The 26,704-nt window shown below is 50.5% G+C and overlaps 1 protein-coding gene across 1 annotated transcript in view; it reads right to left on the minus strand.

The window, feature by feature from the left end:
* DNAI1 (dynein axonemal intermediate chain 1) overlaps positions 1–26,704 on the minus strand; it is a 64,919-nt gene that overhangs the window by 4,945 nt on the left and 33,270 nt on the right. The window contains exons 7-19 of the mRNA XM_023203362.1: positions 26,503–26,627; positions 26,136–26,255; positions 25,071–25,130; positions 23,312–23,446; positions 19,443–19,527; positions 15,468–15,588; positions 15,117–15,157; positions 9,411–9,658; positions 4,243–4,332; positions 4,018–4,105; positions 3,252–3,331; positions 1,892–2,040; positions 1,695–1,794 (exon numbers count right to left, since the gene is read on the minus strand). Of these exons, the coding sequence (XP_023059130.1) occupies positions 1,695–1,794; positions 1,892–2,040; positions 3,252–3,331; positions 4,018–4,105; positions 4,243–4,332; positions 9,411–9,658; positions 15,117–15,157; positions 15,468–15,588; positions 19,443–19,527; positions 23,312–23,446; positions 25,071–25,130; positions 26,136–26,255; positions 26,503–26,627 (1,442 nt within the window). The remainder of the gene's footprint in view (positions 1–1,694; positions 1,795–1,891; positions 2,041–3,251; positions 3,332–4,017; positions 4,106–4,242; positions 4,333–9,410; positions 9,659–15,116; positions 15,158–15,467; positions 15,589–19,442; positions 19,528–23,311; positions 23,447–25,070; positions 25,131–26,135; positions 26,256–26,502; positions 26,628–26,704) is intronic.

A 26,704-nucleotide genomic window follows, 5' to 3' on the forward strand; every position in this document is an offset into this window, starting at 1 on the left:
CGCTACCAACTCTCGCCTGGACAACTGTGGCAGCCTCTTAACTGGTCTCCCCACTTCCACTCTTGCCTTGCTACAATCCATCCTCCATACAGCGGCAGGCTTACCTTTAAAACACTTAAAATCCTCCCACAATCTCCCTTGGCACTATAAATAAAATCCAGATCCCTCATTCTAGCCCACCTCCCCACTCTCACCTCATGTTCTCGCCCCTTGCTTACTATACCCTAGCCACACCTGCCTTCCTGTTCCTTAAACCCCAAGCTGGTTCCCACCTCAGGGCGTCTGTCCCAGCTGCTCCCTCACCATGGGCTGCTCCCCTGCCCTATCTCCACATGGCTGCCTCCTTCTTGCTAGTGAACTTGCAGCAGGAGTGTCACCTCTTCAAAGAAGCCTTTCCTGACCGCTGTATCCAAGAGACCACCCAGTCCTTTTCTTTTTTCTCTTTCTTTTTCGTTGCCTGGTCTCTATGAACCTATCTTTCTTCTTTTAATATAACAACTTTATTGAGATATAATTCACATAACTTTAAAATTCACTCATGTAAAGTATAAAATTCTTGGTGTTAGTATATTCACAGTTATGCAACCTTCGCTACAACCGATTTTAGAACATTTTCACCACCCTAGGCCACACAAATTGACTTTCCATCTCTACACATTTGCTTGTTTTGGATGTATTATATAAATGGAATTATACAGTATGTGATCTTTTGTGACTGGCTTTTTACACTAAGCATGTTGTCAGGGTTCCTCTATGTTGTAGCATGTATCAGCACGTCATTCCTTGTCCTTGCTGACATAATCCCCAAGGAGAGGCTATATTTTGTTTATCCATTCAGCAGCTGATGGACACTGGGCTGTTGCCACTCTTACTGTTATGAGTAATGCTGCCATGAACATTTATGTTTACGTATTACAGTCTTTTATTAATAATTCTCTGCCTAGCACTTAACACTGGGAATTTTGTTGTTGCTCTTTGTATCTTTCCCTTCACTAGAACATAAGCTCCACAAGAGCAAGTATCTAAGTCCAGCCTGGAGCTGGGCACCGTCGTTGGCCCTTAGTAGTCATCTGTTCCAGGAAGAGATGACTGATGGACTTGAGGATGGTGCCTTCGTCGCTGCATTCTTTCCTTGGGGCAGCCAGTGCTTCTCAGTTTATATCAAAGCCCATAGGGAAAACGGGTTGGCATCCAAGAATATGCTCACAAGATGTTTGTTTCTGAGCTGTCACCAATTCTCAGTGTTGAATAGCCCCCTCCCATTCCACCCCACTGACGTTCCCTCAGAATCAGCTTGCACACTTCCGGGGGTGGAGACTTCACTACCTTATAGACACTATTCAGTCACTGATCAACTCTGGCTCATACATTTTTCCTTAGATGGAGCCGGGCCCTGCTACCCTGTAGCTCCCCACCATAGAGCAGAGGAAATAACTGCTTGATGGAATCTCATCCCCCAGAGTGCTTTCTCCTCCAAGGTGAACAGCCCCGTTCCCTCCCTGAGGCCTCATGGGATGAATGATTCCTCTTTCAGCTGTACCCTGGACGGCTTGCCCTTTGAGAATACACAGTCCTTATGTCCCACCTTCTCCTTCCTGACCTAGGCATGGGGTGGGTTGTCCATCAGGAAGCCCCTGAGATACCACACCTGATCTCCAGTAGGGACTCAGTGAGGTCAGGACACTGGCACTCACCTTCCCATCTGTGGTGACTGCTGCGAACACAGTAGAAGAGTATGGCGCCCAGGCCACATCACCCACGGCTGAGTTCAGGTCATAGATGAACATCGGGGTCCTGCAGAGGTGAAGGGTGGAAAGCCCATGGCACAGAGGGCTCACAGTACCATAGCCCAGGGGAGGGCCCAGGACAGGGCCAGGAACAGGCCCCTCACTTGATGGTGTGGTCCCAGATCTTCACTGTCCAGTCGGAGCTGCAGGACATGAAGACCTTGGTGTGGTATGGGTTCCAGGACACAGCGTCCACTGCCATGTTGTGGGCATCATAGGTGTCGAGGAATTGGCTGGAGTAGGATTTAGAGCACTGGTGTGGGAGGGAACAGGGGTCAGAAGTGGGAGAAAGGTCAGCAGCCACCACTTCCTTGGGGGCCTGGAGGACCAGAGCCTTAGACTCCTCTCCTGTCCTTACATCACATTGCATCCCAGCTGAACTGGGGCCAAGCTCCTGGCTGCCCTTCCCACCCTCAGCACACCCTGGGGGAAAGGAAGGGCTTGAGGGTCTGGGGGTTCAGGATGGGCAGGGGAGCCTTCCTGCAGGATGAAGGAAAGGGCTGTAGTGCCCTGACCCCAGAGGATTCCAGACCACGCAGAAAAAGCCTTCTCTCCTTAAGAGAGGGCAGAGCAGGTCTCAGGCCCTGGGTGAGGTGTGGTCTGGCATTCATCCAGGCCAAGGCCTGTGGACAGACAGAGCCCCGGGTCCACCTGCAGCCCAGACATCATCCTTGCAACAGTGATAACATCCCACCTTGTCCAGGCAAGAGCAGGTGCAGAGCCAGAAGCTGACTTGGATCTCCAGATATCCTATTCAGTTTTTTGCCCTGACCAGCGTGCCCCTTTCTCCCTCCCTCCAGGAGACAGCGGGACTGAGTAGTCTCTCGTTACTCTGGCCTCTCTCGGGCTGCCAGTGGGAGGGGTGAAGGGGGGTGGGGACTTCTTTTGCATTCAGACCAGCTCTGGCTGGGCCTCAGGGGCTCCCAAGAGGCTGCCTGTAATTAACATTCTGAGTCTCTGAGCCTAAGAAAAGCTTGCAGCAGAGCTATTTCTGGATGGATGGAGGTTCAGAAGGACGTTCATCTACTACCACCGAGACCTTGTAGAAACTGACCGTGAGGTTCCATCCTGCTGGCTGGGATGTACCCAGTATTCAGAGATAATTCTGGCCTTCAAAGCTCAGCTCAAGTACAAATCTCCTCCAGGAAGTTTTCCCAAAATGTTCTAACTCCTCCGACTAGAATTCCCCCTTCTACCTCAACTCCTAGGAAGGGAGGGAGGGCCCGGAGGAAAAGATGCTGGGCTGGGCTAAAGTCACCCTCTAGATTTTCCATCCCCTTTCCTGCATTTAGGCCTTACTCTTGTCACCCAAGCAGGTCAAGAAATACATTCTCTTCCCTCAAGAGTCCTTCTAGAACTGATGGGAACTAAAATCCATCAAAATAGGATCTGTTGAGAACTCTAAGCTCCCCAGGTGCTCAGGCCTAAGTGGCCCTCTACGGAGCTAGCACAGGGCAGCCTCACCTTGTAGATTTTTCCCTCCTCTGTGCCCACTAGGAACATGTAGTCAATCTCTTTGTGGAAGTCAAAGGCAGTGCCACAACCTTGGGAGAAGAGGGAGGGGCAGGCTTAGCCCAATTCCAAGAGGGAGGCTCCCAGCGCCTCCCCTACACAGCAGAGGAGCTCAGCCCAGGCACTCTCAGGGCAGGACTCAGCGCAGGACAGACTGAACTTGGGCCCCTGTAAGGGCTGGGACCAGGCCAGGCAAATAGAAACCAGCCCTCTGGCCTGCTTGTCCCAGGCAGTTAGGATTCTGCAAACGGCCAGGGGTTCTGCAGACAGGAATGGGGGCCTGGGTAAACAAGGCAGGGATTGAGTTAAACAGGGTCAGGGTCAGGGTAAACAGGGACAGGGTCTGCAAACAGGGACATGGTCTGTGCCAACAGGGATATAGTCTGCATAAACAGGGTAGGAATTGAGTAAATAGGGATAGGATCTGGGTAAACAGGGGCCTGATCTGCATAAACAGGGCTGGATCTGCATAACAGCACCTGATCTGCATAAACAGGAACAGGGTCTGCAAACACAGGGATGGGAACTGCATAAACAGGGAGGGTCTACAAACAGCCAAGGGCTCAGCAGACAGGGCCAGGCCTTCCTATTACCTCCTGTTGGCTCTGGCACAGGTTGGGGAGGGAGCACTCAGTCAGGGAAAGGACCATTGTCACTGACCCTCACTGGGCCTGAATGTCCTGGCCAGGCCTGGAGGTGAGGGGACTGGGGCTCCTACCCACTGTGTGCAGCTGCAACCCCTCAGGAACTTCCGTGGTGCTGCCTTCCACCTTCAGCTTGATGACATCTACGTGAACCAGCTCGCTCTGTAGCCACAGACAGAGGGATGTGGGGGGAGGGCACGTGGGTTGGGTTAGACGAGCAAGGCTGGGGAGTGCCCTTTGCTATTTAGCTTCCCGCCTCCCTAATCATCCCAGCATGACCCTCTCTGGGAAACAGGCACCTTCACGAGAGTCCAAGACACAATCCTGCCGTCAGATGACACAGAGAAGAAGTTAAGGTTTTGGTCCATGTCATCCTTCTGCCACTTGACCTGAAACATCCCAAAATGTGAGCTCTGGGACCCTGCTAGGGTGTTGAGTTAGGGCTGTAAGCAGAGCAGGACTCCCCCAAGCACCCATCTGAGGCTCAGAAGCAAGTTCTGGGAGCCCATTTCCCAGAATCCCATGATTGGTCCTTTCTCCCTCCTTCCATCCATCTCTGTCTCTCATTCCTTTCTCATTCCTTTCTTGACCATCCTGGAGCAATAGTGCCAGTCAAAGCATTGCCTTAATTTACTGGCTTCGCAGTGGAGGTACCCAGTCCCTCCCTGGGTTGGGTTCCAGGAGCTCCACTATGGGGAGAAGGCAGTGGCTATGGGTTCAACTACCTTACATAAATAAACATGGCCTGGAAAGAACAGGGCCCATCAACCAGTTTCCTGTTTGTAAAACAGGAGTCATAATAGCATAGGTTTTTTTGTGAGAAATAAATGAGATAATATATGTGAAGACCTTACATCAGAACATTGCACATATGAAGTATTCGATACATGTTAGCTAATGTCCTCATCATTACCATCATCCTAGGAATTTGGGTGCCAAGGTTCTGCAGGGGCCTTTCCCTGCTTGCTTGTGGCGGGTGAACAGGAGCAGGCCCCTCTCTCCTGCTCACCTCTTCCAGGCTTGGCCTTTCTCTAGGAAGTGTCTCCTCTGTTCCTACCTTTCCTTTGCTACTAACTCTGCTCCCAGAACTTTGCTCCCAGTCCCAGATTTGACTTGCGTTTCTCCAGCTGCAAATCGGGGTTAATTATCCTGCCCCACCCATCTTCTCAGGGCTGGAAGCAAACATATGGGAAAGTGTTTTGGAGACAGAGCTGTTGTCTTATGAAGATGACACGCTTGAGACTCAAGTTTCTGTTGCCAGATGTGGAGGCCTGGCCACACCATGTCCCAGAGAGCTGGGGTGGGGCTGGGTGCCCAGAGTTTTCCATTCTCTAGCTCCCTCCAGACGGCCGATGCTGGGACCACCATCCTGTCCCCTCCCCCAGTCACAAGCAGAGGACCAGTGAGGGAGGTCAAGAACCCAGTACCATTGCCTGTTGCCTGTAACTGCAGCTGTCACCAGGGTTGTTGGGGGCTGGAGGGAAGTGGAGAACGGGTTGTCATTCCCCAGCCAGCCTGAGGCCTGGTGGATTGGAGCTTCAGAAGGGCAGGCTGAATCTGTCTTGGTCTGTCCAGGGAGCTGGCTCTTTTGCACTTTCACTGGACTGAGAGTGCCACAGAGCCTGTGAGGCGTAAGTCAGAGCCAGCCATAATATTGAGACCGCTTCCCCTTCTGTGCAAAGGTGGTCCCTTTAAAGGGGGGAGGGGACTGGGGGTGTCAAAGGCCAGGCTGTAAGAGGCGCTAGGGAGCTGCAAAGGGAAGTGTTTAATGAGCAGACGCCAGCACCGCATGGAAATTGTATTTCACACCCCACTTAGCAGCCTGATGCCCAGTGGGGGGTGGTGTGTGTGTATTTGCAAGTGACTGTGTATATGTATGTGTGCAAGTCACACACATGCTCCTAGGGTGTAGGTAAGCCGGTAGGAATAGAGCAAAAGAGGGAGGGTGGTAAGTGAGGTTAAGAGAATGAATGAATTCCCAGGGACCAGGTGGTAGGGAGGAGCTGGAGCCTGCTTCACTGATTTATTCTCTTCTGCCTTATTTGCTTAGGGCAGACCTGCTTGACCCTAGTCTCTTGCTCGTACATCCTTCCTGCCTCCTTTCCCAGAATTGCACCAGCACACACACACACACCCCACAGAGTGTTGCTGGTTGAAGCTTCACAGTAGGGCCTGCACAGAGCTGGCTACTCAGGCAGGTTCCCTGGAGAAGAAGCCTGTGCTGTGGGACAGGAGCCCAATCTTCTTAGAACAGACAGTCCTCTCCTTGGCTCCAAAACCTTCCGTGGCTCACCACTGCCAACAGAACAAACTCCTTCTGCCTCAGCCTGGCATTTGAGATCTAACACAACCTCTCTGGCCTCCCCCAAATATCTCTGACACAGTATCTCTGACACAGTCCTGTTCAGAGGGACTTAGACTCTGATGTCTCTGCCACCTCATTCAGCAGCCTGGCTCTCCTTCAAGCTCCATGCTCTTATAGCCAACTGCCTGGAGGATGCCTCCCTCTGGGTGTCCCTTGGGTTTCTTGTATTGGTTTCTGGCCAAACCTGTTTTTCTTCTGCCATTTCTCACTTCTACGGATAGCCTACTAAGCACCTCAAACCCAGGCAGCATGAACTCTTCCCTTTCCCCAGATCTAATCAATAATTTCCTTCTGTTGATTTTACTACCCCACCAGCTCTTAACCCTGTCTTCTCATTTCCGTCTCCACTGCCCCTGCCCTAGCTCAGGCTTCAAAATCACTCATGCTGCAGCCAGAGGATCTTTCCAAGAGACAAACATGACTGTGTTACTCCTCTGCCCCAAACTCTCTGATGGTTGGGCAGCAATTTTGAAACTCTGCTCAGGGGGTAGAGGGAGTGAAAATAGGGGACCCTTAAGCAAGCAGGGCCCGGGTCCTACTCAAGCACCACTCTCATCTTTTTAATATATGGGGCTTCTGCATGAACTCTTTGCTTGAAACCACAGACGTACACTGTCCAAGCATCTTAATTTAATAGGTAAGCGCAGGGTGCTTCAAATGATGTGTCACTTCCCAACAGGCTACTCTGCTTGATGCCCCATGCCATTGCACATGTGATCCCTTTGTACCCTTCTTCATCTCACTAACTCTCCTCCCTCACAATCCAGCTCAGGTGTTGCTTCCTCTAGAAAGACCTGCCCAGCCCTCCACCCCCGGTCCCTGCCCAGGACAATGTGGGTGCTCCTCCTTGCACACTTCTACTTTAGCACTTAGCATACTGCCCTGCCCTGGTCAGCCTGTGGCTGTGGTTATCTCCCCCGTAGGAACTCCAGAGATCAGCCAGAGGAGCACACAGGGAGGAGTTACTGAATGTATGAATGAGTAAGTGAATGAATGAGGGAGGAAGGAATGAGAAGAAAAGAGAACAGGATGTGAGTAAACAGGTGAGAGACAGGCGGGTCCTGCCCATGTCACATGCCATGATTCTATACAAGAACCTGAGTCTTCCATTTTGCAAAGTCAGCAGCCCTGTTTTCCTGGCAGGATAGCAGAGCGGGAGGCCTCCCTGTCCCCTGAGTTCCTGTCTTCCTGGGACCTGCTCAGTGAAAGCAATAATGTTTCTTTACAATGCCCCATTTTCCCTGCAATCTGCTATTTGATTTCCAGGACATAGCAGAGTAGGAGTGAGGTGGTTGGCTTGGGCCTCTGCCCTTCTGCTTGGCTTGAGGTCAGGCCAACCAGAGATGCTCTGCACTTGGCCCTGGGCTGAGCTAGGAAAGCAGGGGCAGGGCTGGGCCGGGTATGGTCAAGACAGGCCTTTTCCCCTCTCCATGAGTTTTAAAGTTTCTACAGAGATCCTCCCCCAGTCTAGAGACCTACATGTGTCTGGAAGGCCTGGTGATGAATTGGGAGGTGGACTTTTTGGTGGAGAAAACTCCTGAGGCTGTAACCTCTGGTCTCTGCTTTGTTGGACAGTAGCTGGGGAGGGTGTATGGCAGGAGGAGATGCCTCCCTCCCACCCTCTGCCCCAGGCTCTGGATAAAGGATAAAGCTGAGAGGGCACCATTGCCCCTGTGCCTGGGCAGTCCCCCCTCTGCTCAGGCCTGTCAGTGCTGGGGAAGGTGTCCACATGTCTCAGGGAGCTCAGGGCCATAAGAGGCAGGAGTGCAGAGCTTGCGTGCAGACTCTCAGGGCAGGAGGGAATCGAAAGAAAAGACAGAGTCCCAGTGCCGCCTGATGAGCCCAGAGACCTTGAGCAACTTGAGGCAGAAATTCATCCTTAGGTCCTCCCAGACCTGCCCATGGAAAAAGAGTACACAGCCTTTGAAGGAAGGGGACCTTTGGGACACAATACAGAAGGGCCTGCAACGCCGCAGCTAAGAGACCCTCTGAGAGTGAGACTGAAATCCACTCCCCGTGGAATATGATGGGAAGCACAGTCAGGGTGAAATCCAGCCCCAGTGTCCAGGTAATGGTTCCAGGCCGGTGTCAGACTCTGCAGAGGCCCCACCTACCATTCTAGGCGTGTCTGGAGAAGAGGGGGTGCTACAGAGAGGCTCGGGGCAGACCTGCCTACCAGGCCTTACAGTCCCACCCAAGGGCAGGCAACCAGCAGCAGCCACCCCTGCCTGGGAGTTTCCCCAAATCTAGCCCAGATGGCAGAGGAAAGGCCCTGTGGGGAGTTGAGGAAGCTTGTAGACAAGGACCTGGTCTTTAACATACATTGACCCTTGACCAACGTGACTTTGAACTACATGGGTTCAACTATACACAGGTTTTCTTCTGCCCCTGCCATCCCTGAGACAGCAAGACCAACCCCTCCTCTTCCTTCTCCTCTTCAGCCTCCTCAATGTGAAGATGATGAGGAAGAAGACCTTTGTGATGATCCACTTACATTTAATGAACAATAAATATTTTTTTCTTCCTTATGATTTTCCTAATAACATATTTGCTATTCTCTACTTGCCCAATTGTAAGGATACAGTATATGAAATATACATAACACACAACATATGTGTCATTTGACTGTTGTCAGTAAGGCTTCTGGTCAAAAGTAAGCTATTAGTAGTTACGTTTTTGAAGACTCCAAAGTTATACACAGATTTTTGACTGTGTGGGTGTCAGTATCCCTCATTCCCACATTGTCCAAGGGCCCACTGTACTCAGCTGGAGCCTGCCAGGCCCTGGAGGCTTCCAGCTATGTCTTCTGAGTTACTGATCGCCACATCCAAGAGATCCTCGGCAAACAGATGGTGCCCTCCTGAGGGGAGCTCTGGGGCAGCAGACCCCAGCTCTCACTGGAGACCCTCTTGCCGCCTGATTTTCACCTTCTGCCCTTTTCTGCCTTTTCTGACACCCAGATCCTGGCCTGATGGTACGGTACCTACCATCCTCATCTCTTGCCTGCGGTCCTCTCCTCCCCAAGCTCCCTCCCTCCTCCAGTGGCCTCAGGCCCACATGCTGCTCCCATCCCCACCCCTCCCATCCTGGTTCCAGGCTGACCTGCCACACAGGGTCCGAGTGCTTGCCAGACTTGGCTGAGCTGCGGAAGGAGGGCTGGGAGTGGGGCTTCTTGAGGTTGTAAATGGCCACGTTGCCGTCATAGTGGCCCACTGCCACCAGGTAGGGGTGGTCCACGTGGATGTCAAGACACATGATGCCGCTGTCGCTGCTGAACATGTACTCAGGGAAGCTGGGGTTCTTCATGCTGTAGAGCAGCAGCATGCCCCGGCTCTGCTTCATGAAGTCATCTACCCAGAGAAGATGGGCGGCTGAGGTTGGAAGATCCAACTGCCCTGCCTGGGGAAGCCTCCTCACCCCTACCCCACTAGGTGGGCAAGCCCTGCTCTGCTCTGCATCTGTCAGAGTGTGGGATTCCTCTCTGGGCTTCATCTTTTCCATCTGTGAAGTGGAATTATGAGATGTGACCTTTCCCTTCTCAGAGATCATGGAAGGATCCAACAACCAATCAAGGAGACCAGGTTTATTCTCCTAATTCTCCCCGAGGTGCAGTAAAGGGAGACGCTGGCTCAAAGAGCTGCTAAGTGAAGAAGGTGTGTGACTTTGGGAAGGAGCAACACCCTCAGAGGAGGTTTGGATGCCCAGCCCAGGGCAGGCAGCTTTCCAAAGATGCCTTGATAATGCCCATGTACCCCTCCCCCCAGTCAAGTACAGGCTAACTTGAACTAACATGGAATTGTCTACAGTGAGTCCCAAACTAGCCACCTATGAGCATATCCCCACAGTCCCAGGTTCAGCCTGAGCCCTAAATGTAGGCATGGTCCCCAAATCCAGAAGTCCCAGGCCAGCCAGTCAGGCTTCCACAGGCCCACTTGGCCTGGGCACAACTTTTGGCGATCAACAACGGACCACTCAGCAGAGGCCCTTCTCCCCACCAGCCCCATGTCAAGGGAGTGCCTCCTACTCTTTCTTTCATTTTCTGTGTACTTGGCGCTCATCCTGATATGTAGTCATGAATATAGTCCCGACCCTCCTGCCACCAGCTCGGTCCTCCCAGCCTCCTCACCAAGCTCAGGGGAGCCGGAGCTGGAGAGGTGGAAGGCCAGTGCAGCCCCCTACCTGGGGGCACTCTGCTAAGGCAGAGGGCATGTAGGGGCATCAGGCCAGGTCAGTGGACAGGAGGAAGTAGATGCCAAGCTACAGAGACAAAGATACCAGGCCAGCCACTGACAGCAGGCTTCCTCTCTTACTGTGCTGTCCTAAATGAGTCTAGCCCAGGACTGGCCCCAAGACAGCAGCTATTTAATGACTCCCTTATTAAGTCATGCAAGAGGCACTTGGAGGGGGCGTGTGGTAGGCAGAATAAGGCCCCCCTGCAAAGACGTCCATATCCTAATCCCCTGGGCCTGTAAATATGTCACTTTTCATGGCAAAAGGGATTCTGCAGATTTGATTAGGTGAAAGACCTTGAGATGGAGGAGATTATCCTAGATTATCTGGGTAGACTCAGTGTAATCACAAGGGTTCTTATAAGGGAAAGAGGGAGGCAGGAGAGTCAGGGAAGGAGATATAACCATAGAAGCAGATGTCAGAATGATTCGATTGCTTGCTGGAAGGGGGCCACAAGCCATGGAATGTGGGCAGCCTGTAGAAATTGGAAAGGGCAGGGAGAGGGCTGCTCCCCTGGAGCCTCAAGAGGGAATGCAGCCCTGTAACCACCTGGTTTTGGTTCTGTGAAACCTATTTTGGACTTCTGATCTCCAGAACTATATGATAATTTTGTGTTATTTTAAGCCATTAAATTTGTGGTAGTTTATTCCAGCAGCAACAGGAAACTTATATAGTAGACATTTAGGGAAAATTGACCCAAACCTACTTTTAGGAATCAGAGAGATGATTCTATCCTTCCCATAGATGGTACTTTTTTTTCTGGGATGGTTTGGAAGCCGTCCCTCTAGAAGTCAGCTGGATGGATGCAATGCTCCTCCGCCCTTCTGATGACAATAATGAAACCCTCTCTCCATTTCCCATACCTCAGCCTTGCCACCGTCGACTCCAGGAACAAAAATGCCCCTTGTGTTAGGACTTTCACAGTTTCCAAAGGCAGGGGACCAGCCCAACGCTGCTCTAAAGAAGGGTATCAGTTGCTAGAGGATTCAAAACCTCAAGCATGGCCCAGAGGCCATGGTGCCAAGCTGGGCTCAGCCTCTCGAGCAGCTGGGCTTTTCCAGGCACTCTCTTTCGATTAGAAGTAATATTTAAACAGTGTGGAAATAAGAGCAAGACCTTAAGACAGAATACATCAAGCGGGACATTTAATTTGATTTAGGGAAAATGAGGCAAACATTTGAGAACCTAAATAACTAACCAGTAATTAAACTAACAACAGGAATGCCCTTGCATTACAACCCAGCAAGCACAGTGGCCTTTACGGACTGTATTTACAAAGAGACCTGACAACATAATTAGTCCTGTAAATTTTACGCAGCCTGCAGCCGAGGAGTGATGGATTTTGTGTGTGGAGGATGAATGAGGAGAAATGAGCTGGATGAATTTCCATTTTCGGTAAATGAAATTAACACTGCTTAATTAGTGAAGCTGACAAATAAATGATCAGGAAAGATTTAAATCCCTAAAAGTGTATCTCTGGCCTGGGCAGGCCCAGGGACAGGCCAGGATGTGGTGGGACAGAGTGGGAAGGGATTTAGAGCTGGGACTCAGAGCCTGACATTGGTCCCTTTTGAGGGTGCTGTCCCCAGAGAGAGGCTGGGCTGGGGGACAGCTGGCTCCCCCGCTCTTCCAATGCGTGGCTCTCTGGGAAGCTTCTTGCCCCATCTCCTGTGTGAAAGCCTCAGGACCACACAGAGCATCCTGATCTGTTCCACCATCCATGCCTGGCAGACCATGAGAAGTCCCTGTTTCCCTGCTATGAATTGGCTAATGGGCTGGAAAGGACTGCTTCAGTACAGCCGGCTGACATCATTGCATCCCAGCAGTCCCAAGGCCATCTCTTCCTGGGCTTGTTCCTTTACCTTCTAACCTTCCTCCACCTGCTTTATGCCAACTGACAGCCTCTTTCTCCACTCTGCTGGGAACATGGAGCCTGGCCCTAGGGGGGATCCCAATCTTTGCCCTTTAAGCAGCCTATTGTGCTCACTATCTGCTACCCAGCAGCTATAGTGGGGAAGCACGTGGGGATGTTTCTGTGCTGTTGCAGGAAATCGCCCAGATTCCCTTTTCTCTACCTGCTTGTTCCTGGCTGGCTCCAACCAACCTGGCTTGTCCCAGCCAGAAATGAGGGACTGGCCCCGGTCCTTCCTAGGGTATATACCTACCCCTGCCAAAATTTTATTTGGCTGAGTCACAGAATAAATATCTGGGAATACCATAAAAAGGAGGTTTATGAGGTCTAGACTCAGCTCACCAGAGTCAAATCCAACATCAAACCCAAATTCTCCCTCCAGTGTTTGTCCTCATGAGGCAAAATCTGATTATGGGAGGGTGGTATCTGGGAGCTTCCAAAGACAGTGTGATGGATGCTGGGGAGACCAGCTGCTCCTCATAGTGACCTCATTCAGCAGCTAGGGTGCCTTCGGTCTGCCCTATCTTTGCCCTCTTTCTCCCATGGAGGCACTCAAGAGCATGGGACTCCGAGAAGTAAGCTCAGGATGGATGCAGGGGCCTTCCTGAGTCTCAGCCCAGCCTGGCTCTATTCAGGCCTCTGCAGGTGGTTCTGAGATATGCAAGGCTCTGGAGAATAGATGCTCATCTGAAAGCTGGCCAACAACCCCCGAGCCAATGACAGCAAAAGCAAATACCACTGCCACTGCCACTAGGCCCTGCTCCCTAGGAGACTCCCTTCTGTCTCCGCACCCCTCTTCTCTGCTCAGGCCCCCTGAGGGTACTGCAGGAAAGCTAGGGGAAAGAATGACAGACAAATCAGCAATGATTGTCCTTTATGTGTAGGCAGTTCCTCCGCTTGCAGCATGTTTACTTCTTCTCTCTCAAGCGTACCTCACAATAGCCCTGGAATGGAGGCCTGGCAGGTTGTCAGCCTTTCCGTGTCACCAATGAAGAAACCAAGGCTCAGAGAGGCTTCTGGCCCCAGGTGTCACTGGAAAGTGACACCCCCACCCCCAGGACTGTAGCTGATGATGGGTACCACTCAGGCACGTGGATGTAGCTAACAGGATCAAGGAAAGACAAAGAGACCGTTCTCAGGTAAGTACCTGCCCAAAGGACATTGCTGGGCTTGTCAGGCTCGAGGTCATCTGCTGGTGGGAGGTGACCTACTCTACTGTTCCTGCCCAAGGCTGCCCAGACCCCAGCACCCACGACAGCCTCCACATGACCCCAACCAGCTGAGTCTGCTTCTGAACCTGGGTCGGGGAAGAATGGGGTGAAAACTGAAGGAGTTTCTCCTCCTACCTTCTGGGGAGCAACCCCGACACCCCTGCCTCAGTCCTGAGCAGAGAGCCTGGGCTGAGAGTAGCCTCACAGGGGGTCCACACCCACTCCTGGGAGGGCCTGCCCAACCCAACCCCCAGGCCCTGTTCCAGGCCCAGTAGCTGCAGCAGAGGGGGAGGAATGTGCTAGTTCCCTGCCAGAGGGGGAGGGCACTTCCCACTTGGCAGCAGCCCACCCTCAGGAGTGGGGACACAAAGCAGGCATTTAGGGCATCCTCAAAGGCGGCCCAGACCACAAGACTGGGAGCAGCTCCAAGGTCTCCTCCCTGAGAGGAATGACAAACACCCCCTCCCCCTCCCCACCCTGGTCAAAGAATGGGCGGACAGGCAGTCTGAGGGGCAGTGACTGGGAGCTTGTATGCCTGCCAGCTAGCAGCAGCTTGGAGAATGGAAAGGTTTTTGTGTTTGCAGAAGCTGATCCTCCCAGCCAGAGAACAAGCTGTTAGCACTGGGGAGCCGAGACTACTGCGAAGTGTAGGGCCCTCTCCCGTTGGGAAGGGGGAATGTCCAGGCCAGCACAGCACTAGGGGCTTCTTCTGGGACCAAGTAACATGAAGGGAAAGTAAATCACCTGGACACAGTTTCCACTGTGCTGCCTTCCTGCCTCAGGTGGGTAACTGGCAGGGGTGGGCACACTCTGGACAGCAGTGGGCTCCCAAGATTCAGGGGATCCCATCCCCCACGCCCCCACCCACCCAATCAGGAAGGCCTGAGAAGGCAGGAAGGGGGGCCTCCATCCCCACTCTACTGTGTAGTTAAAGTCCTGCCATCTCTCCTTTGGGTACCTGTATCAGTCTCCTAACTGCTTTCCTGCCTCCAGTCTCAGGCCTGCAATGCCTGCAATTCCTCCCTGCACTGGTCATGTCCCTGTCCTTGAATTCCTTCAGTGGTTTCCCCTCAGGAGAAGGTCCAAGCTTTTTGGAATGGCTTACCGGGCCCTTTGAGGGCTGACCCTGCCCCCCCCCGCCCCAGCAGCTTCATATTCTGCCATATTTGTCATGCCTCCAAGCCTTTGCATATGCAGGTCCCTCTGCCAGAAGTGTTCTCCCCTCTTTCTTCACCAGCATAACTCCTTCAAGGCTCCATTGGCACATTCAGCTTAGAATATTCCTTCATCCAGCACTAATTGCCAGTAGGATTGTGGGTCTTCCCCATTAGACTGTGAGCCCCCTGCGGGCAGTTGTCTTTGTATTTCTTACAACTGGCAAAGAGCTCTGTACAGAGTAGGTACTTAGTGTTTGCTGTTTACATGAGCAAATAAATGAATAGCCGGATCACTTACAAGAGCCATGTCCCACTGCAAACAGATCCCTGTACTTTGGAAAAAAAAAAAAAAAAAAAAAAAAAAAAAAATGAATCCACTGGCATAGGAAATGAACATGACCCTCCTGTGGACAAGGGCCTTCCTGTGGGCACTGGTACCTAACTATACTACAGACATCTATTCTCCAGCTTAGGACCTCACCACCTGCGAGTCCTGCGGGTGGTCCTGTGATCCCATAAGAATCCAAGTTCCATATTTTTCCATACTGTCACATGTCATACTCAAGGTGGTTAAGTGCAGAAGGGGGTACTGGGGGTTTGGGATGTAGAGGGCACTCAGGGGCTCTGGGTTTGCTGCAATGCCTACACTTACCAGCAGAGGGCGGTGACGGACAGGCGCTTGGCTTTGTCATTTTGGAACTTCCAGAGCGGCAGCAGGGTACCCACCTGGTCCCGGTATTCATCAGCCGCATCCTCATAGTACTTAAAATCTTAAACACACACAGGCAGAGTCGGCCCTGGGACTGCCGCTTTATGGCAAACCCAGGTCCACCACTTACTGTCTGTACCTCCTTGGGCAAAACAATGAGCCTCTGTTTTAGAGTGGGAATAATAATACTACCTATCTCAGAGTTGTTGTGAGGATACATTAATTGAGTTAATATATGCAAAGAACTTAGAAAAATGCCTGGCACATAGTAAGCTCTTTGTGTTAGCTATTGTTACTGTCGTTGTTGGAGGTACATTACACCGGCCATGTCTACATGGATAAAATCCTGGGTTCACAGCCCTTGTTCCCATGTGTTTCCCTAGCACTTCAGGAGGCTCCGTTTGAAGCAGCCAAATTTCAAGGGTTCAGCTGCCAGGGGCTGATTAATAGTTCTATTAATTCTGCCTCCTAAATCTCTAAAGTGCAGCCCATTTTCATATCCACAGCCAAGCCTCCCTATAATGAAGCTGCCTAGATCCCCCATGGGTTCTCTGAACTCAACTTCATCTCCTGCCCACAAAATTGTCTTGGCCTCCCACTTTCTTTAAGTTAGATGCCCCATCCTCCCACTTGTCTAAACAAGAAATGAGTAATCCTTGACTGATCTGTTTCCATAATTTCTCATATTTTTCTTCTATCTTTTTAATTCGTTCGCTTCTCTCCAAACCCATAGTCCCTACACAGGTTCAGGCCCCAACATCCATCCCGTGTATTATGACAACATCCCTCTAACTGGTCTCCTACCTCCAGTAACTCCTCCTCCAACCCTTGTTTCACAGAACAATCAGTGTGAGTACAAACAAGGCACCTCACCACACCCCTTTCCTCACTCCACTGAAACCCCCTCAATGGTTCCCCTTGCAGAGATCAAACCAAGGCTCCTGGCTGGCACTTCCACGTTATTTCTTTCTTTCTTTTTTTTTTTTTTTTTTTTTTTGAGACGGAGTCTCACTCTGTCACCCAGGCTGGAGTGCTGTGGCCAGATCTCAGCTCACTGCAAGCTCCGCCTCCTGGGTTCACGCCATTCTCCTGCCTCAGCCTCCCGAGTAGCTGGGACTACAGGCGCCCGCCACCTCGCCCAGCTAGTTTTTTGTAGTTTTTAGTAGAGACGGGGTTTCACCGTGTTAGCCAGGATGGTCTCGATCTCCTGACCTCGTGATCTGCCCGTCTTAGCCTCCCAAAGTGCTGGGATTACAGGCTTGAGCCACCGCGCCCGGCCTACTTCCACGTTATTTCTAGTCAGCTGTCTATGTCCCTTCCATATCAAATCATGCCAATGCGTCCAGTTGTCTCCTGTTTTGTGTTTTTCTACATAGTTTTCCATGTCTAAGATGTCCTGTTCTTCCTGGCAAACTCCTACTCACTCCAGATCCAGATCAAACTCCTCCTCATCTGTGAGGCCTTCATTTTCTTTTGAGCAGAGTTAATTTCTTCCTCTATTCCAGCCCTGCCTCTCCTCTACTGAAACATCTGTCACACTAAATTGCCTCTGTTTATCCTTTTTCCCTGTTCTCCCCCACCAGACAGATCCTGAAGAGCAGGATACATATATATTCTCTGGGTTTCCAGTGCCTAGCACCGGGCCAGCCACAAAACAGACAACCAACAACTGTTTAAAGAATGCAGTGAAATCCATTAACAGAAGTGAAGTAGTTCTTGATCTTCTTTTGACAAAGGGTGACCAATTAGAAAACGAAACCTGTCATTCAGTGAAGCCAAGAACATGCCCAGGCATTACCCTGACATCTCCTATAGTACCCATACCTTGAGGTTGTGGGACTTCACTCAAACCTCAAAAATGTCTCAGAACAAAAAAGATTCAAATGGTCAGAGAGGTGTGAGCTTTGATTACATCAGAGATTCCCCAGCTTGGGTTATCTTTGAAAATACTTGAATTCAGAGCAGAGATTAATTGGTAACACTTCTCTATTTTCATGTCTCCTTCATGATTACACTTTTCCAAAGGGAAAAGAGTATGCAATTAAAAAAATCAAAGTTCAATGCATTTTTATGTGACTGTGTTCTTATAAATGAAAGTGGTTCACCAAGGCCAATTTCTCCATGGATATTAATCAGGTTTGCAGCCCTTTGGTGGGCCACTTGCAGAGGCTGGGTTTCAGGAAGCCACGCTGTGTGAGTGACAAACTCATTCACAGCTGCTGTGTTCTTTGACAGCTTTGAAAAGCACTCAAGGTCGTTTTCCAGCCTGAATGATAACGAGGGGGCTTGTTTAGGCTGCTGGTTTTGGCAGCCCTGGTTTCTGCGTCCCATGGGTGAGCAATGAGCATCAAGTCACCAAGAAGAGCCCTAGGCTGTCAGCAAAGGAGACCAGCCAGCATCGAGGAGCTGCCAACTCTGGGAAGGCAGCTGCTCCAAATAAATGCACAACCTCTTAGGGAAATACAAGCCACTTGGGAATGTGCTGTTCATGCCATGGGAAGGATTCCATTTCCCTGACACTGTCAAAGACACCAGAATTTCCCAGGCCCCCAGGATTTGAGCATTTCTGAATCAGTCTCTTTCTTCACCTCATCACTAATTAATCACCAGGATAGATCTATTGAGGGTGTTTACTTAAAATGCCTCTTCCAGCTCAGTGGCTTTGCAGCCTAGCGGCAAAGCGCTTAGGCGGTGGATCCAAGGGGCCTGTGTTCGAGTTCTGATGCTGCCACTCACACCTCACACTAGCTGTGACTTTGAAAAAGTGGCAACATCCCAGCCTGAGTTTCTCATCTATAAAATGGAGATAATGATGGTATTCACCTCACAGTGTGGCTGTCAGGAACAAACAAAATAATAACATGTAAATTGCATAGCACAATGCCTGACACACAGGCTACTCCCAGTGAATGCTGGAGCTTGTTTCTCACAATTATAACTGTTCCCTTTTCTCCATCCCTTAAGACACAGGTTAGGTCAGGTATGGTAAGGCCCATTCCACCCCACACTTGAGCCTCACCTTCACCTCTGCCCTATATTCTACCCAATCACATCCTCTTCCAGCCTTGCTCTCATCGGGCTATGTTCCTGCCTAGAAAGTTTCAGTTCTCTGAACTGTCTGCAGAGATAGGTCATATTCCTTGCATGATATTCAAGGCCCTTCATAAATGGGCTCTAACAACCTCTTCTGCCTGAACTCTCACCTCTTTTCAATGAAGCCCCTGTTTGGGTCAGGGAGCCTGCTGCCCCTTGTCCCCAGAGTGCATTCCTATTCTGTTTCACTGCCAGGACACTGCTTATGCCATCCCTGTCCAGAACACCCTCCCTGTAGCTATCTTCTCTCTCACACCCTGCTTCTCCCTTGGCATCTAGCTAAGCCCTCTCTCAAGCCTTCCATAACTACTCACACTCATCCCTCATTTTCCTTCTCCCCTACGTGAGGATCCCCAGAGTGGTTTCTGTCTACCCCATACATTCTGGCATTGATAGCATTCCCAAGGTGCACTGAGTAGAGGACAGAGCATAGAATGAGGAAGCTCGAGACCCCTATTTGGGCCCTCTCTGCCGCTCACTAGTCAGGTGACCTTAGCCTTAGCTTCCTCATGTGTAGCTTCCTCAAGTCTCTGCTCTGCCTGCCTCCCAGGGTTATCAGGAAGATGAGATTGGATCAATGTGCAGGTATTCTTTGCTGCACCATTTCCAGATCTCATCAGTATACACATTGTTTCTAATGCCATCAGTCATGGTTAATCCACATAAATCTTGTCTTCCCAGTGACATCCAGAGGACAGAGGGATTATTTTTTCTCTGCTTGCACCTATAGGACCTAGCACGAGACACCCAAATAACCCAAGCTTTTACGATAATTTTTTAATACAGACAATAATAGTGGTCGCCAGAACTTCAACCTCTTACCTTGAGCAACGTCATCGTATGTATTCTGGTTGACCATCCGCTCCACGATCTTAGCAGCTTGGGACACTTTGATGATATCATCAGTCTGTGGGGATACAGAAACTTCAGGTCCTCATAAACCAGCACTTGGCAAGGTCATATGTCCTGAGCCATGTCACACTTGTAATTGATTCAGCAGTGCCTCTCTGACACTACTCACCCCAGATAGCTCTGTAAAGGTTTCTCTGCATATCTCAAGACTCAGCTCATGCCACTACCCTCTTCTAGGAACTCCTACCTCACAAGTGGCACAAAGGGTCTGAGCTGATATACTTGGCCCCTGGGTAGAACCTGCTTCATGCTTTCATTCTGGACTTGTTTTCGAGAAGGCCTATCTCTGAGCACAAGACAGGGCATTGAAGAGAGCCCAGGAAGGGTCTGCAGCGGAAAGCAGACAAAGGCAGGTTGGAGCCTTCTTTGGTGGAGACAGAAAAGTTTTACCAGCTCAGAGAGTGACAGACTCCCATTAAAGGCCTCAGAGATCATCTGGTTTTAGCTCTTACTCAAAGGCTGAGGAAGGCACCAAGGCCCAAAGAGGGGAGAGACATGCTTATATACATGGAGTACAAGGCAGAACTGAGACTCCTAATTCCAGACCCTCCCCATAACCCAGACCAATGAGAAAGCAGGAAGCTTAACTTCAGGAAAACGGGACTCATCTTGAACCAAAAGGAAGCTTGCCATTGTATGAAATTCCTTAAATCCCCAAGAAGAGGTGCTTGGCAGGCTGACAGAAGAGCAAAGAGTTTGGGACTGACAGGAAAGGCGCAGAGTTTAGGGCAGGTGGCAGGAGTGAGCCAGCTGAATGGGCAGCCCTCCCAGGTGGAGCCAGGGGGCCAGGCCCATGGCTCCCAAGGATTCGATGTCTCAGAAACAGCAGTGTCAGGTAGCGGTTAAAAGGATGGGTTCTAGAGCCACACAGACCTGCACTCCTATCCCATCCCACCAAAATAAGAACTCGGTGGCAACCTCTGGCAAGTTACTTAGCTTTTCTGAATCTTAGAGTCCTCATGGTAAGTGGGGGCAGATGGTGGCATCTGCCTCATCAGGTCATTGTGATGGTGAAATGTGATAATACATGTTAGTGTTTAACCCAGCTGCCAGTGGTGATGGTGTCAGAGGAAACATGCAGAGTAGTGCAGCGGAGGGTTATGAGGTCAATTCTGGGGAACTGACCTTTGAGGACCTTTTGCCACGCCTGAAAGAGACTCCAAGTTTATCTTAGAAAACTGACCAAGGAGGACATTAATTGGAGTCTTGCAGTCACGGACCTCAGAGTTCACCTGGTTCCAGCTATGCTCTCTATTCGCTGACCCAGAGCAGGAATCCTCTCCCCTTAGCAGCTTCCTGGCAAGTGTGACTCTCCCCAGGTCAGGCAGTGTTTTCTGTGGCCAGATAGCCAGTTAGCTGATACTACCCCCCTGCATCTTCTACCTATGGGACCCAACTCTGTCCTCTGGCCACAAGGAATTGGATGCTTGGTGATAGCTCCTTTGAGGTAGGAGGACATAGCCACATGCCCTCAAGGCAGCACTTCCTCAGGTGACTCCTCCCAGCTCCATCAGTTATGACATGGCATATCAATAACAATAACTGCCATTTATTGATCAGTAGCACAAAAGTGTTATGTTAGGGGCTGCCCTTGTATTATCTTGGGTTCTCATGAAAATCTTGCAAAGTAAGTATCATTAGGGCATCTTTACAGATGAAGAAACTGAGGTTTCAGAAAAACTGAGCTAAAAAAAATGGTAAAGCCAGGATATAAATCAGGTCTGTAGGCTCCAGGGTCCATGCTCTCAGACCCACACAGCCAGCCAGTGCCTCCCCAGCCTGACCACTCCTCTCCTGGCCCTGGGAGATGCAGGTTTCCAGTTGTGTTCTGAGGAGAGTGTTGTGGGCTGTCACCTCCTTTGTCTCAGATACTATACTACTGGAGCAGTCACATATCTTTATTGGTTCTGACTGAACTTGCAGCCTGTGAGCTCTTTCCTCCTTTCCTACCTAATCATTCAGATCAGACAAATGTACATTGATTTCTGTGAATTCACCCAAATCATTAATAAGACAGAGAGCTGAGGTCCACCAAGGAGGCCCTTCCTATAGGATATCATGAAGTTTTTATCTTTTCTCCCCTCCAGCACATTTGAGTTTTCTACCCACATAATCAGACCCCGTTCTTTGAGGAAGCAGTGTCATTCTTCTCAAGCACTGGGCCTGGGCAATGGGGAAGGTGACTGCCTCTCCCACTGTGTTGCACAGACAGCCTGGCCCAGTACTTGGGATTTCTAATTATTGCCTTGGGGAGAGGATGCACACCAAGGCATTCACTGGGTGGGGCTGGGGAGGGTGTCCTGCCTCCCATGTGGACTTGGTCCAGAGGGCTGGAATCTGCTTGTACCATAGTCTTCCAAGTCAGCTAAGCTGGAAGAGTCCAGTGTGATGGAGAGGGATGGTCCCTCATCCCTGAGGATGTTAGATACCAACTCTGGCAAGGCTTAGAACACAGGTCAGATTCTAGTCTCAGCCACAGGGACTTTTCTTCTGGTTTCTAGGTCCTGGTGATTATAGTTGAGGTTTCTGCAACCATGGGTCCCAGCACAGACCTCATAACCCCGATGGATCTTCATGTGAACCCTGACCTAGGCCCGTGGCCCCTGTGAAGGCCTCTAACCTCTAGAGAATGGATCAGGGGAAGCCAAGGGTCTGCACAGAGTAGCAGGGCAGGGGCTCCATCTTTCACCTCAGAATTCCAGTACCCAGCACGGCCGTGATCACTAGGTACTTGGTCAGTGGTCAGTGATTGAATAAAACAGCATTGGGACAGTTCCTATAAAGCCAAGGCAGGGGACCCTCAAACTTCCCCTAAAATGTGACATGATCAGGATAATGAAACGGAATTAAGCAAGAGTGGACACACCTCAGGCATAGGAAGCAGCACTTCCTTTAACTGGTCCAGCTTCAATTCTGGAGTGGAGCAGAACCACTTCCCCGAGAGCAGCCATGAGCACTCTCCGAGGTGCTGAAACCAGTCCCCAGATTCCTGTGGACATTGTCCCTCCCATGCCACTGCAAGTCAAACCCATCCTGATCCACAATGGGACTCTGGTTCCTGATCCAGATTTCTCTCTGTTAAATGGACAAATGTGGCCCTTCAGCGTCTCCCTGTGGCGACCCTCCCTTCAGTGACTCCCTATAGTTTCATCACTGTGACTCCCATGATGATCCCCAAACCTATGCTGGCTAGACCCATAGTGAGCCCCCAAACCGTGACCTTTATAATGACTTCTACATGGCTCTTCATGGAAAATCTAGCCCAGGGTGGCCAAATCCATTGGCCTAGCATTGGTGGTACCTATGATCATCTCTGATCTGGCTCCTGGCCCTGAAGATTCACCTACAGTATAGGGCACAAGTAAACCCAAGTACTGAAAGTGAAAAAACATCTCACTTTCCCAAATCCTATAAGCCCTTGCCCAGGGAAGTGGTGCTTTATCCTCACATCCCACCCCTACTCTGAGCAGACTCTCCAGCCCTTCCAGAAGGCATATAGTGCTTTCAATAAGGATCATGTCTTCTCTTACCCTCTAGCTCAATAATTCTGAAATACTGCTAGCCTCCAGATCTATCTTACTCTGGGGAGGCATGGAACGCTAGAGGCAGTTGTAGCTCTCCTCACATCTTCCCCTAAGGAAAGAACTGTTTATACCTCAACATTAGCCCCTGATTTAAGTATCTGTGAACCCCTCCCAGACAACCAGGCTTCTGTCTACCCAGAGGCCAAGGCCTCATTCAGAAATTCTGTGGCAAAGCTGTAGGAACTAACACCAAACCTGAGACTCCATAGATGTCAACTTCCTCATGGCCATCTTCCCTGACTTTTTAGCCACCGGAGTCTTTGCCTTCTCTTTCTCTTTGGTCTTTTCCTGCTTCTCAAGTTCCTCTACGTAGGCATCATAGATCTCCCACTAGGCAAGGGTGAGATGAGAAGGATCATTATAAGGTGAAATCTTTACCCAGACAGCTCTTTTCAGCCTTCAAGACTTAAGGAGTTGGTCATGTTAACCCTGGTCACAAGCATCTTCTACTTGGCCCATTGGAATTATGTATTCAATACCTGTCTTCCCTACTAACAATTAGCTCTGGAACAAGAATGAAAGAGTTCTAAGGACATCTCCGGGCTGAGCTTAAATACCCTGAAACCCAGAGGCTGGGTCTTCAGCTACATATCAACATTGTTCTAGCACGCAGCCCCCAGCAGGCAGAACAAATGGGCAAACATCACGCTAGTTCCCATTTTTGTTGGTGATTTAAAAGACTCTGAACTAGAACATTAAAAAAAAAATAGGCCAGGCACAGTGGCTTACACCTGTAATGCCAGCACTTTAGGAGGCTGAGGCAGGTGGATTGCTTGAGCCCAGAAGTTCAAGACCAGCCTGGGAAACATGGCGAAACTCCATCTCTACAAAAAATACAAAAATACACCAGGTGTGGTGGCACGCGCCTGTGGTCCCAGCTACTCAGGAGGCTGAGATGGGAGGATCGCTTGAGCCCAGGAGGCAGAAATTGCAGTGAGCCAAGACCATGCCACTGCACTCCAGCCTGGGTGACAGAGCAAGGCCTTGTCTCAAATATATATTTTATGTATATATCTTCATCTCCCCGCCCCTACCCCTGGACGTGGCATAAACATACTGGCTCAGACTGGCTGTCTATGGCACTGACCACACCTCAGCATTAAAAGGAGGTAAGCAAAAGGTAAAGGAACATTTGCTAAATGGATCTGACAGGAAGAGAAGCCCAAGGATAGTAGCAGAGGAAGCAGCAAGGATCTAGGGCTGGGCAAATGCCCCTGATCACACCGTGTGCTCCCTAGAGCTGGGCAGTCACTGCCACCTGGAGGTCAGATAAGCAAACCTTATATTTAATAATTCCCCCCCAGTCTCCTATTCCACATTGCAAAGTACTCCAATCTTTGTTATCTCATTCAGACCCTCCAACAACTCTGTGAGACAGCTTGTCATCCTCTCTTTACAGAGAAAGACACTGAGGCATTAAAAGTGACAGGGTTTGCTCAGGATCTTAAAGTATGAACAGAAAATGTGAGGTCTGAGATCAGGTCTCCTGGCACCATATCCTGTTCAAATAAGTGTGGCCATCCAGGAGGACTTGAAGGGGGAGGAGGGGGGCTACAGGAACACTGCAGGCTGCTGGGAAGGCAGGGTCAGAGTGCTAACACTTTGGAGTCAGTCACAGAGTCACAGGGTGCCACAGGTTCTAGAGAGTCCATGGAAACAAATGTTCTCCCCTGGCCATGGAAGAAGCTCCATTCAGAAGCCATGCTTATTTCCAGCTTGGACAACCTTGCCCTTGAGTCATGTGGCTGGCCCACAGCTCACTGGATAGGGACCTACTGTCTCATGTGCCTGGTGTTCAGAGCCTGGATGCTCAGGACAGTGAGCAGAGAGGCAGGTAGATGAGGAGGGCAGACTGCCAGAGGAGCCCTTGATCCAGTGTTGCCTTTGCTGCTAAATGAGGAAAGGATACATAGAGGTGGGTGGTAACGAGTTTCAGGCTGGCCCAGGGTCTTACCTGATTGGCTGTGGCTGAAAAGTTTGTCCTGGGAGGAGGTTCCATCTGGCATTCTCGATCCTAAAGAACAAGACAACAGGAGACCCACAGAAAGCCCTCAACTCCTTCTCACTTATTCTAACAGTATATCTTTGAGAGAAGCATTTTGGTTGGGGCTGATGGAGGTGTGGGACACAGAGCTGGGCAAGTAAAGAGGGGGTTGGGTGAAGAACTGAATGATGCATTCAAAGCCCATATTGTGTCCATTATGGCCTCCTTCAGAAGAAGTATAAGCCAGAAAGCAGGGGCAGAGAAGCCTGAATGTGCGCATTTTAACCAAGGCACAGTCCAAGTGGGGGATGAACAGATCTGCAGGATGCCAGGCCAGGGCATAGAGGTCAGCCCCTGGCAGGCCATCAGACTAACACCCCTTGCCCTGAGAAGGCCTCTCTAATACGAGGGTCTCTGGCTCCATCAGGGGAATGTGCCCCCTTCCCATTGTGTATCACCCAGATTACCAAATGTGAGCATAGAGACCACACAGGGTGACGAGGCACTGTCAAAAAACTCACCCTGTAGACCTCGCCCTCCATTTGTAGATTCATTTCTGTAGAACCTGCCCTTACGTGTGAGTCTCTCACCTGAAACCCTGAGAGGCTCCCTCAGCCTGGTTCTCAGGAGCCTCTCTTACGAGTCAGGGAACTTTCTGGCCTTTGCCAGCTGGTCTATCATAGAGATCATCAACTTTAGTTGAACTGGCTCCTAGGCCTCCTGTTCCCTGAACATACTATGGCCTCCCCTCCCAAGTCCTAATTTCTACCCCTCTACAAAGCCCAGATCCAGTTGAAGTCTCTCAGTGGAGTTTTGGGAGCTCTAGCCTCCATGTTACTCCCTCTAAACTCCTGCCTGGATAGCTTACAGAAACTGAACGCATGCTCTCAGCTCTCCCTGGGGAGATAAACTGTAGCATCTGTTGTCCGGTCACCCCTGCCAGGCTGAGGTCTGCTAGGGCCAGGGTCAGGCCTGCTTCTTCCTTGCCAGGCACAGTGAAGAGCTGCAAAGGGGCTAGGGTGGGGATTGTTCTACCCGGAGAGGGTTGTTGAAGGTCTGTGAGGCCCTCTCACTGAAGTTGAACTGGTTAGTGAGCTTTCGCTCCTTGGGCTGCTTAGGAGTCATCAATTCTTCTTCAGTCACTTTTTCAGCTGCCTGAAAATAAAGATCCAGTGGATCAGGACTCAGCTGTGAGAAGGAGGTGGTAGAAAACTGGGAGATGGGGCGAGTCCTGTTCTGCGATAGGAAAGAGGTAGGAGAGTGTGATGCTGCCAGACACATTGGCACCTGCAGCCTCTTTTCTCACCTTTGGTCTCCCTCCTCCTTTCCCAAGTTACCCATGAAGCCTCCATCCACAACTTGAGCTGGAAGAAGAGGGACACAGAGCGATATTATACTGTACCCCAGCTGTAGGCACATCTGTTTGACTGCCAGACTCAGTTTCTAACTCCTTGGGCTCTTCATCTTCTTCGAGGTTTTCTGTTTCTGAAATCACCTTGGCAGACTCCTGAGAACCTTGGTAGGATACTGCCAATGAGTTCAAAGTCTAAGCCTGCTCTCCCAATCCGTGGCAGGGAGGGCCTTCTTGGTTTCTGCTTTTCAGA

Source organism: Piliocolobus tephrosceles, chromosome 14, assembly GCF_002776525.5.
Source record: "Piliocolobus tephrosceles isolate RC106 chromosome 14, ASM277652v3, whole genome shotgun sequence".
NCBI lineage: Eukaryota > Metazoa > Chordata > Mammalia > Primates > Cercopithecidae > Piliocolobus > Piliocolobus tephrosceles.